At 47.9% G+C, this 12,697-nt stretch overlaps 1 protein-coding gene across 1 annotated transcript in view; it reads right to left on the reverse strand.

The window, feature by feature from the left end:
- The window catches only part of LOC149371434 (RNA helicase Mov10l1-like), a 67,870-nt gene that overhangs the window by 22,490 nt on the left and 32,683 nt on the right, over window positions 1-12,697 (reverse strand). The window contains exons 11-14 of the mRNA XM_089565669.1: window positions 10,813-11,009; window positions 8,587-8,655; window positions 4,215-4,292; window positions 3,452-3,607 (exon numbers count right to left, since the gene is read on the reverse strand). Coding sequence (XP_089421795.1) covers window positions 3,452-3,607; window positions 4,215-4,292; window positions 8,587-8,655; window positions 10,813-11,009 — 500 coding nt within the window. The remainder of the gene's footprint in view (window positions 1-3,451; window positions 3,608-4,214; window positions 4,293-8,586; window positions 8,656-10,812; window positions 11,010-12,697) is intronic.

A 12,697-nucleotide genomic window follows, 5' to 3' on the forward strand; every position in this document is an offset into this window, starting at 1 on the left:
GTGTACTGTGCGAGGTCAGTGCCCGGTAAAGAGACCCAGGTGGTCGACATTATCCGGAGCTCTGTACTACTCCGTTCCTCATAACCTGAGTCGTTTTGGGGCTCTGAACCCCATAAAAACACACAAAACAAATTTTCCTACTGGAGTGGCGAGTGTCCCTTCCCCTTGGAAGTCGCACGGAAGTAAGCCCTTGCACGTGTGCGCGCCTCTGTATTTGTGCTTCGGTGTTTTTAGTGGCCGTTTGTCAACGAAGCTGAGAACAACCAAGACAGTGGACGAGAAAACTACGAGCGGCGAGCAGTGTGCGTGCGGTTTCTCGACTGTGCGGATGCGCGAGCAAGATGGAGCGAGGTGTATGAAGCTGCGAGCGTGCATTTATCTTGTAAATAAGTTTTCAACGTGCGCGTTCAACCGTTTTTCCAATCAATGTGTGTGACGAGTGTGCACCGAGAGCGTGTAATGAAGCACAGAAATGAATTTATCACCCGTGTAATCACGCAATTCGCCCAGAAAAATCCGTGGAGTCTACAGTTGCTGTTCAAGGAAGACTGACTGAGTGACTGTAGTTGCGTGTTTGTGACCATATTGTGCTGTGTGCTGGTCATCAATCCGGGTGAGTCGAGAACCCGTATGCAGCAATACTGAGCACTCTTCTCCACGAAGTGACAGTATATTTTTGGATTTTTTATTATTTTAATTGTTTCTTCGTTGATAAACTGCAATGTATCTCTCCTAGCCACACTTTAATTTGCTGTTTGTAATTTTTATTTCATGTGTGTATTTCACTTATTTTTATTTATATATAAATAAATAAATTCATACCGCAAATAGTGCCTTTTTGCTACGAACATGCCCCCCCCCCCCCTCCGGCGCCAACAACCAATGGGCCCCCCCCCCCTGCAAAAAATTCTGCGGACGCCCTTGACAATAAGGGTGAAATTGTCTTCCTGCCTATCATAGAACTTAAGTTATAGAGTTTTGAAGTTGTCACTTCAGAAATGAGAAGGAAAGTGTGTACAGTCGACGACCGATTTTTCGGACTCTCTAGGGACCGCGAAAACGACCGAAAAATCGGGCAGTCCGGAAAATCAAATTTCACCGAAAAAATCACGAACTTATTACCACTATGCCGGAGAAAGCGGCCAATTGTATTGCACACATTCTAAAGCTCCTCATGGCTATATTTCGCCGCGCGAAATACCGTATAAACGCGTATCAGGGCCGCACTTTTTTTTTTTCCAGATTCGAGGGCCAATTTTCGGGGTGCGGCCCATACACGCGATGTGCGAAAAAAATTTTTTTTAAGTAAAAACACATCAACCAGCTAATGAGCGACATTTATTCTACGTTCAATCGTCACTCGCAAAGTATTTAGACTCCTGAGCTGGTGCTGCGCTCTGGTGCATGCTCATTCCAAAAGAAGCCGCGCAGCATGTCTGCTATCAACGCGTAGCCGTTGTTCCGAAATTCCTTCACATAGCAGAGCAGCTCTTCTTCCAGTTCGGGAAACTCGCACGGCTTGACTCAGAAAGCGCGCGTTTTGCAGCTTGTGTTTCTCTTTTGGTTGCACCATCATCAGACGCACTTCTCGGCCACGTCGAATTACCCGCCCGCCGCACGCTTACCGACCGCGTTCGAGAGCTAACTCCCAGCTGTGTAGCTTAAGGTGCTTGCCCGTCGCGCTAAAACTGTGAAGCTTGGCGGCAGCACGCGAAAGCCACTATCACGGCGAACGCGCTAACACGCATGCTAACACGCCAGGAAAGGCTAACAGCGGAAAATCGCGACGGAGAAAAAAGTTGATAATGATCACGGCGCCATCCATAGAGGGCACTTGGAAGCTCCGGTGCGCGCGCGTGGCCTGATTCGGACGCCTGATTTTTCGGACATGCTTGATTATTCGGACTTTTTCGCGGCACCGCAACATGGCCCATAGAGCCAATGTGTAAGAGCGCTTGAAATTTCGGACGCACCGCAACTGACCACTCGATTTTTCGGACCTCGTTCGCACTCGCCGCCAGCACCCAAGCCGCCATATAATGTGTACAGTGGAACCTCATTAATTCAGACTGCAGGAGATATCGAAAACTTGATCAAACAAAACGAAATTCAAGCTAAAAGGGAGCCTCTTGCGACGCTGAAATTCTGCGCGAGTCGGCACATTGCGCTCGCGTGTTTTCGAATTCGTACTGTCCTTGAATGTCTTCCGCCGCACGAACTTGAACCGTAGTCTGAGTTCACGGAACTCATCTGTGCCGAGTCTTTAGTCCCGAACACGGAACGCGAATACGATCGCGGAGGCTACGCGCACGCCGTGGCCTCCGCGATCGAAGCGCGCGCCGCCAGATCTTATCGCGCCGCCGGATCTTATCGCGGCCGCGATCTGCTCCGGCGCTGCGCCGTTCGCGGAGGCCACGCGCGCGCACCGGAGCTTCCAAGTGCCGTCTGTGGATGGCGCCGTGATCATTATCAACATTTTTCTCGGTCGCGATTTTCCGCTGTTCACATTGGCATCAGTATTGCCAGCTCCAGCCTTTCGTGGCGTGTTAGCATGCGTGTTAGCGCGTTCGCCGTGATAGTGGCTTTCGCGTGCTGCCGCCGAGCTTCACAGTTTTAGAAGCTACATGGCTGGGAGTTAGCTTTCGAACGCGGTCGGTAAGCGTGCGGCGGGCGGGAAATTCGACGTGCGAGAAGTGCGTCCGATGATGGTGCAACCAAAAGAGAAACACAAGCTGCAAAAAGCGCGCTTTCCAAGTCAAGCCGTGCGAGTTTCCTGAACTGGAAGAAGAGCTGCTCCTCTATGTGATGGAATTTCGGAACAACGGCTACGCGTTGACAGCGGACATGCTGCGCGGCTTCTTTTGGCATGAGCGTGCACCAGAGCGCAGCACCAGTTCAGGAGTCTAAATACTTTGCGAGTGACGATTGAACGTAGAATAAATGTCGCTCATTCCCTGGTTGGTGTGTTTTTACTTAAAAAAAAATTTTTTTTTTTCGCATATCGCGTGTATGGGCCGCACCCCGAAAATCGAATCTGGAAAAAAAAAAGTGGGGCCCTTATACGCGTTTATACGGTATTTCGCGCGGCGAAATATAGTCATGAGGAGCTTTAGAATGTGTGCAATACAATTGGCCGCTTTCTCCGGCATAGGGGTAATAAGTTCGTGATTTTTTCGGTGAAATTTGATTTTCCGGACTGCCCGATTTTTCGGTCGTTTTCACGGTCCCTAGAGAGTCCGAAAAATCGGTCGTCGACTGTAAATTAATAAAATTTTCTTTTCAAGACCAGTGTCTCCCCTTAACACTGCCACTGCAAAGTGTGTTCGAGGCGGAGCCCCGACCTGCCTATAAAACAGCAAGAGCCAATGCAGCAGTGAAGGCACTGTGCCACTGAGGTCCAGCCTAGCTGCAGGAAAGCACCACAAGGGGCAACGTTCCCTCACTTCCTCACCTCATCCAAGAAGCCATGGGTGAAGTGGTCGGGTGGAAGACCCAGGCTGTACAGCATGCCAGCTGTGATCACAGTGGACACAACGATGCGGTGCCGGGCTGCCTTTTTCACGTCTCCCGTATTCATGCACAGGCGCCTGATGGTGGGCGGAACAGCCTGCCAAGGAGACATGCACACAACGCTGGTGACAATCAATCAGTGTACTCCGTTTCATACATAGCAGGCAACACTGCCAAAGCTAGCGCGCCTGTTCGTGCGGGCTAAGTCAGCACGCAAAAAGTAGTTCTCCATACAACCAAAGCGAACACAAACAAATTTCAAGGTGACAAATCTTAAATGCCGTGACTGGCACCTCCTGGACTTTCTTTTACCTCTTGCCACATTTTCGTCCCGCGACTCGTCGAGATTTCGAGAAGCAAAAAGTACATGGCGGCATGACACGCGGTTGGCAGGGCGAATCGCTTCTGCTAATACCGCACCCAAAAAGTAGATCAAACTCCGTGAAAATTATGGCCAGAGAGCCCGAACACTGAGCGCCTCACAGCTTCGACCACGATTTTCAGTGCTACTGCATCGTTTTATATCACTCTTTGTATACGTCCAAACAATAACCAGAGTTTAGAGAAGAACGAACAATACGTGGCGGAGTAGTATAGTTTTGCGGACGCACTACTTCAGCAACTTCCGCAGCGTTGCCTGCTATGTATGAAACGGAGTATAGTGGCACACACGTGCAACGCCTGACCAGGCTAGAGCGGCTTACATCAAGATCCCTCTGGTAACCTAGGAGCCGCACAATGTCTGATGACACCAGCTTGCCGGACGCCCACAGCTTTTCTGCCTGCAAAAAGCGAAGAGAACAGAAGGGAAGGAGGAAGGGTGGAGAAGCATAAGAATGAGAAGGCCACCACCTTCAACTCTTTTTCACCCCTTGAACCCCAAGACAATGTAAAGACACACACCAAGGCCTTGAACAGCACTGACCCCCAACAACAAGGGACAAGATTCAGGCATATACAGGTAAACAGTACTATATCCCAATGACAGTACTAACAACAAAAAACAAAACAATTAGGATGGGCTCTTTTCAAGGTAAGAGATGGATAAGGTCCAGGATGAGGATTCCCACACTCCATTCTTTCTTCCATGTTCCCTTCACACATGTATAGGTAATGCTGAAACTATAGTCAGTGACAACTTGAGAACACAGCAGAAACCCCCATCTCTTGATGTCCCTCAAATACTCATCTGCCTGGCAATCATGGCAACTCCACGAGCTGACACTGCGAAATGGCGGTTCAGAGTATACTGACACCACGACCGTTTGCACTGAGAGCCCATTTCGTGCACTTTGTGCTGTCTGTTGCGATAACCGTGGAACACGTGACAAATTTGTGGCAGTTACGTCCTCAGCATGGGCTGTCTTCTGGACGTGAAGGGAGAAGGCAAAATGCTAGTGAATGCCAGTGCCGTCGCATTGCATCAGGTGATCCCATTTTGCACCAACACCTCGGTAACCAACAACTATAGCCAAGCTCATTTCAAGCCGTGCATAAAATATTTGATTTCAAAATAAGGGTTTATTCAGAAAAAAAAAAAAGTGCGTTTCCTTTTTGCCATGAGCTTGTCAATTACCTGTGCATGCCAGGCTTTACCGTATTTACTCGCATACAGTCGACGACCGATTTTTCGGATTCTCTAGGGGCCGCGAAAACGACCGAAAAATCGGGCAGTCCGGAAAATCAAATTTCACCGAAAAAATCACGAACTTATTACCACTATGCCGGAGAAAGCGGCCAATTGTATTGCACACATTCTAAAGCTCCTCATGACTATATTTCGCCGCGCGAAATACCGTATAAACGCGTATAAGGGCCGCACTTTTTTTTTTCCAGATTCGAAGGCCAATTTTCGGGGTGCGGCCCATACACGCGATATGCGAAAAAAAAATTTTTTTTAAAGTAAAAGCACACCAACCAGGGAATGAGCTACATTTATTCTACGTTCAATCGTCACTCGCGAAGTATTTAGACTCCTGAGCTGGTGCTGCGCTCTGATGCACGCTCATGCCAAAAGAAGCCGCGCAGCATGTCCGCTGTCAACGCGTAGCCGTTGTTCCGAAATTCCATCACATAGAGGAGCAACTCTTCTTCCAGTTCAGGAAACTCGCACGGCTTGACTCGGAAAGCGCGCTTTTTGCAGCTTGTGTTTCTCTTTTGGTTGCACCATCATCGGACGCACTTCTCGGCCACGTCGAATTTCCCGCCCTTCGCACGCTTACCGACCGCGTTCGAGAGCTAACTCCCAGCCGTGTAGCTTAAGGTGCTTGCCCATCGCGCTAAAACTGTGAAGCTCGGCGGCAGCACGCGAAAGCCACTATCACGGCGAACGCGCTAACACGCATGCTGACACGCCACGAAAGGCTGGAGCTGGCGATACTGATGCCGATGTGAACAGCGGAAAATCGCGACCGAGAAAAATGTTGATGATAATGATCACGGCGCCATCCATAGACGGCACTTGGAAGCTCCGGTGCGCGCGCGTGGCCTCCGCGAACGGCGCAGCGCCGGAGCAGATCGCGGCCGCGATAAGATCCGGCGGCGCGCCGCGCGCTTCAATCGCGGAGGCCACGGCGTGCGCGTAGCCTCCGCGATCGTATTCGCGTTCCGTGTTCGGGACTAAAGACTCGGCACAGATGAGTTCCGTGAACTCAGACTACGGTTCAAGTTCGTGCGGCGGAAGACATTCAAGGACAGTACGAATTCGAAAACACGCGAGCACAATGTGCCGACTCGCGCAGAATTTCAGCGTCGTAAGTTAAGAGGCTCCCTTTTAGCTTGAATTTCATTTTGTTTGATCAAGTTTTCGATCTCTCCTGCAGTTTGAATTAATGAGGTTCCACTGTACACATTATATGGCGGCTTGGGTACTGGCGGCGAGTGCGAACGAGGTCCGAAAAATCGAGTGGTCAGTTGCGGTGCGTCCGAAATTTCAAGCGCTCTTACACATTGGCTCTATGGGCCATGTCGCGGTGCCGCGAAAAAGTCCGAATAATCAAGCATGTCCGAAAAATCAGGCGTCCGAATTTTCGGTCGTCGACTGTAATAGGCGCACCCCTAGTTTGGTCGCGAAAAATCAGATTTTTTTATTTCCGCGCATAATAGGCGCACCCTGAACTTGGCACTGTGACCAATACTGTATATACACGATTGCATGCCAACGCCTCGCCGCCCCCCGCCCCCCAGTCTTTATTTTAACAAAGTTTTTGCTGAACTGGCTACTAGTCCTGACTAGTGCTACTGCCGTCGCAGCTGCTGCGGACCCACAGCACGTACAGCGACATCGCGTAGAACAGCCGCACACCGTTTTCAGGGATGCTCACTTTAAGCGTCTGTTTGGAAAGCTTTATCTCCAGCCGGAAATGTTCCCGGCTTGGGCCCGCGAAAACCTCAGCGCCTGGAGTCACGTACGAAAATTTAGGCACGCCACAGTCGCAACTGCCGCACTTCTCAGCCACGTCGAATTTCCGACCTGCCGCACGCTTGCCGTGTTCGAGGGCAAACTCCCAGCCGTGTAGCTATTAAGGTGTTCGCCCGTCAAGCTAAAACAGCAACGCTGGGCGGAAAGCCACAAACCACGATGAACTAACGCGCTACCACAGATCCCGGCACTTGACAACAACAAAAAAAAGTGGAGCTGGTGATGCTGATGGCGATATAGATAGCGAAAGCTCGCGGCGGAGGACAACGTTGATGATGATGGTAAGCTTGGCCTCGGGCGCCCTCCGTGGGCGGCGTCTGGAAGCTCCTGTGCGCATGTGTGGCCTCCGCATGGGCCTCCGCGATCAAGAGCCCGTTGCGCGCAGCCGGAGCTGATCGTGGAGGCCTCAGCGTGTGCATTTCGAAGGCTATTCCCGCGTGGGTTGTGGAAAGTTTCGGTGCAGCCCCTACACGGATTTTTTAAAAATATTTTCTTCAGGAAAACGGGGTGCGGCCCGTACACGAGTGCGTTTGTGCAGTATGTTCAATTTTGCGAGTCGAAAAATTCCCGGAAATTTTACCCCGCGTAATAGGCGCACCCCCAACTTTGAGCCGGATTTTCTGGAAAAAAAGTGCGCCTATTATGCGAGTAAATACGGTAATTGCATAAAATTATTTGTGTTGCTGTTACAAACTACTCACACTCATACAGTACAATCTCAATGATACGAATTCGTGTAGTAATTCCCCAGCCAAAGTACACTGTGTACAATGTGCAGAGTTTCAGATGCCCTGAACACTTTCAAACATCCCTACAAATGACAAACATACGAGCAGTGACTGCATCTTCCAGCATCGAATGTTGCCCATACACCATGATTGCTATGTTCTCTAGTCATGCGGTACGCAACGTGAGCAGCGAGCACCAGCATACAGCCCACATATCATCAACTCTGCGATCGCTAGTCTTGCCGTGGCATGTGGCCCACACATCACCTATGTAGCAATCGGCAGTCACGCTGTACGCACCATGACTAGCGAGCTGTGGCTGCACGGCTGAAATCCCGTCAACCGTAAACAGGTTAACATGAATGTATTTCCCATGCTTCTGCATACCGATTTTTTGTTTTGGATGACTCGAATTTTTTACCGCCCTGAGAAATTTGTATCCTCGAGAGTTTACAATAACAGCGTTTCCTAACTTGTGCAACTTGCTACTGTTCATTACGAGCTCACCCCATTATGGGATTTTGCCCAGATAGCAGCGGTTCTTGGGAATCCGGAGAGCCAGAAAGGAAACGAAAAGTCTGAACGTGGGGCCTCTGCTGCATTTCTCAAGTTGTCAATGACTGTACACAGATGAAGTGAACGCCACTTCAGGTTTTGTGACAGTAAATTATCCTAAAGTCACTATACTTCTTTTTTTTTTTATTGGGAACAAACTGTAGCCGATGACAGGTCCAAAGGTGGGTGGTGAAAAGGCAGCTAGGAGATTCTTGGGCAACTATCCCCTCAAAAGTTACGCCGAAAATGATTGGCTAATATTTTTACCTTTCGGGCTTAAACATAACCATTTAGAGGGATCAGAAAAAGACCACAGATGGCCACAGTTAACCTCAATATCTCCATCTGTGCTTGAGAATCAAGAAAGCTTACCAAAAGGTCAGCTGCACTGTTTGAAGGCGCACAGGCAATCAGTCGGCTATGTTTTATGTTCAGGAATACCTACAAAAAAAATGAAAGAATAAAATAGAGAAAACAATATCCAGTTATATCATTTCGCTCCTAACTAATAAAGAAAGCATGTCAATGAGCACTGACCACACAGCAGCCACAACAGTTACACTGCACAGTGAGAAGCTAGCGTTTGAACAGTGAAACTAGTGTCCATCAGGGAAATGCTAAGCACATGACGTGATGCGTCATTATGTCTTGAAACAGCATAACGGTAACACCCTTCTGTCATGAGATTTTGTCGTGCCAGATTTTGGAAGGAAGAGAGAGAGACTTTTATGAATACAGGAGAGGTCTGCCTGGTTGTTAGCCTAGCATGCTATTCCAGGTGAGGGTGAAAGAAGAGAAGATAAGAAGAAGAGGATGAAAAAGAGGAAAATGGGAAAAAAAAAGGCAGAAAGGTGAAATCAAGCATACTCAACACTCACAAACACACGATTATCAAAGGGTGTCCACCAAACCCATGTCCCTAGGAAAAAGAATGCTTTTGTCCCTCGCGCAGCCGAAGCCGCAACACTCCAGGGAGATGGTTCAGGTGCACAGAGCCATTCTGACAGATCAACACGCACTGCAAATGCAAAGATCAACACGCACTGCAAATGCCCAACGTGATGCAACATTATCATTAAACAACTGCTCATACGGTAACACCATGGCTCACCAGATTCTCCCTTTGAACTAGCTTAAGCCGCTTTTGCACATGTAACAGACGTCAGAAGAAATTTTCTTAAAGCTACCACAGAGATTAAAAAAAAAAAAAAAATGTGTGCAGTGACAAAGTCACAATGCGACAAAACTGGAGCAATTACACAACAAAGCTCATCTTTCTTGGCCTGCAGGAATGTGAGCTTAATTGGGCTGTAGTGACAAAATATTTCTGCTGAACAAGGATGCTTTTGCCCAACTGAACCCACACAATGCTGTCCTTGAAGAAAAAAACTTATAGATGATCAATCCGACTGACGAGGCAAAGTATGCATTAGAATTAGTGCTCTTCCCCAGACGGAGCAGCCACTTCCGCTGACGGGATCAGACCCTACTAGTGGGTGGTGTGATCCAGTCCACCAACCTCTGCGACTGTGACGGCGCCATAGCCCCCTTCTTCACTCTCCCCTACCCAGTATACCCCCTCTCTCCCTTGAATGCGGAGAGGGCAATTTTCCTCTATCCCCTCTGCCCCCATCACCTGTTGCCTCCCACCCTCTTTGACTTCCCTCTGCACTTTTCCACTTTCCAATGGAGGCGTCAGACAAACAGTTTTTCCAATATGGGGATTCTAATGCTAATGTATTAAAAAAATTTTCCAGGGAATAAAATAGTCGCAAAGACTACTACACGTTGCCACCCAAACAAAGATTAAAGTGAGAAACTAACCTCTAACAATGAAGATGGTTAGTGCAGCTCGTAGTACAGCTTGTAGTACACAGGATTTGGACAAGTACATAAAAACTCTGTATACAAACTGTCCCTACAATGCCAAATTTCTGAACACCTCTGCTTTTCTAATCAATTACCTTTAAGCGATAACATATTCAGTGATATTATAAATTGATCAACACCACAAAATAAATAAATTAAAAAAAACCCTGTGCCCCTTGGTTTCTGTGGCTGTTGGCTTCTCTCAAAAGAGAGGCAGGGTTTATCAAAATGAAAATTCTCACATGTTGGCCACTAGAAACTGAAGCCAGACCAATTACTATGCAACAAAATGACTAAAAGCAATTACAATATACACAGAAATGATCAAACTGTGACGAATTTAATTCGTGACATCGCAAAAGAAATAGAAGAGCATCCTAGTCTCTTACCATCCTAGTCTAGTCTCTGTCTGTGCGTGCGTGCACACACACACACACACACACACACACACACACACACACACACACGCACGCACGCACACATGCACACACGCACACACAAAGCAAGTACAATGGACTCTGGCTAATTTGTACCTGCTGGGTTCAAACAGTTTACTTGAACAAATGGTTTCACCCTGTCAATATCAATTCTATTAAAAAGGCTCCTGTTAATTGAAATGCCACACAACTCCAACAAACTTTCCAGCCACCTGAGAGTTCGAATTATTGAGAGGTGATTGTGCACAGTGGCTAGATAAAGAAGGAGGGAGCACATGTTTTAACAACTTGCTTGCAGGATGGCCTCGACAAGGGTGACGGTCTTGCCGGTTCCCGGGGGGCCCCAAACAACGTAAGGCAGGGCACCTCTGCTGCCAGCCATGATGTGATGCACTGCCTCCCGCTGCAGCTCGTTCAGCAGCTCGTTGACTAGCTTCAGCGGCTTCTTCGATGTCGGGGACTGCGCTGCTCCAGCTCTTGGAAACAGCACTGTGCACAGACATTCCCCACACCACAGCTTACTAACAGCCTCTGCCTTCTAATCCGCAATTTAAAACAACATACCGAGCTCACAAAATCTTACCAAAATGAATTGAAAGAAAAAAAAGTCCTCGAAACAAAATTCACCAGTGCCCGACTACTATACTCAGTCTCAACTTTATCAATGGAGTGGGAGCAACAAGATGAGATAAATTATAAATTTTAAATTGTGTGAGATAAATCATGAGTTGCAAATTGTGGGGTTTAATGTCCTGAAACAACACATGGACGGAATCCGTAGTGGAGAGCTCCGGACTGATTTAGACCAGCTGGGGTTTTTTAACATGTGCTTACATCATACAGCACAGAGGCCCCGTTTGAGTTTCACCTCCATCGGAATGCGGTAGTCACAGCCGGGATTGACCCCGGGTCCTCTGGCTCAGTAGCCAAGTGCCCTAACCACTGAGTCACCACAGCAGATTTCAAGGGAACAGATTTCAGGCTTGTGGGGTAGGCTTGCAAGCAGGTGATAAAACTAGCGCACATGCAGAAGCCACTGCCTCATACTCGAACTAGCTTCTACTCTGCAGTCAGCAAGTTGAGAGATGAAGTGTGCCACTCAACTAGGAATAGATTCCTGATTGAGAAAGTTCCGTAAATTCATAACATAGTTCTTAATAATAATATTGTAACATAACAGTTCTATATAGCCAATCATAACATAGTTTGACATAGCCAAGATTTATAATATAAAATTCCGCAAAAACATGCAAGAGCAGGGGAGTTTTGCCAGTGAAGGGATGGCAACATAGTCAATTCTTACTATAATTAAATGGGGAGACCTTTTCCGAAGTTCCAGGGCCATTTCAAAGGAGCTTGCGGAGATTCCGAAGACCGCAAAAATCAAGCAACAGTTAATTGGTTTCCCTACAAAGCACCACCAGCACACAACAACGGGAGGCCAAGCACCAGCCATGGTGGCTTCCCAGCATTACATCCGTGTCACGTGGAAACTGGTAAGTCACAGTGAATACTATCTCCATATTCACCTCCTCCGTGACAGCTGGCTTGAGCACACAATCGCTACTTAATGGCTACAACCATCCACACCACTGCATTCAGGGTGCTGTCGGCGGGTACGAGAGACGCCAATGCATGCTAAGCACCTGGCTACCAATGCACCACACTCCTGTATCTTTGCAATAAAGCGTATCTTCCGTGGTGCTCTTGGCGAGTGCAAGATAACAGCGCAAACATTTGTTGCTCCACCACAAGTCACTTGTGTAGCGCGGCGAAGCCTGTTGCCTGCTATCCGAGTCTGCATCCCCTCGTGCAGGGGGAGTTCTACATAGCGAATAATTCGTAATATCCGTGTTCTTTATACTGAGATTTTAATGATAACAGTGAAGACAGTAAAGAGACTGTATGTGCATCAGCTAAACCTGTATACCTTGCAGTCTGCTGCACTGCGTTTTCAGTGCTATGGGCATAACCTATCTTATAATAAAATAGCCTACTTATGAATTCTATATCTATGCGACAAGCAGAGTATATCAGGTTCCATGGCAATTTCAAGTGTTTCACTGGCATCACTTGCTTCACTTACATACACATTATACATGAGCAATCAGAATGTAGAGAAGAACAGGAACTGGAGCTGCATTTACACACAAACACTGTCTCCATAAAACAAGGAA

This window comes from Amblyomma mixtum, chromosome 1 (genome assembly GCF_055824585.1).
Source record: "Amblyomma mixtum isolate Tamu chromosome 1, ASM5582458v1, whole genome shotgun sequence".
Classification (NCBI taxonomy): domain Eukaryota; kingdom Metazoa; phylum Arthropoda; class Arachnida; order Ixodida; family Ixodidae; genus Amblyomma; species Amblyomma mixtum.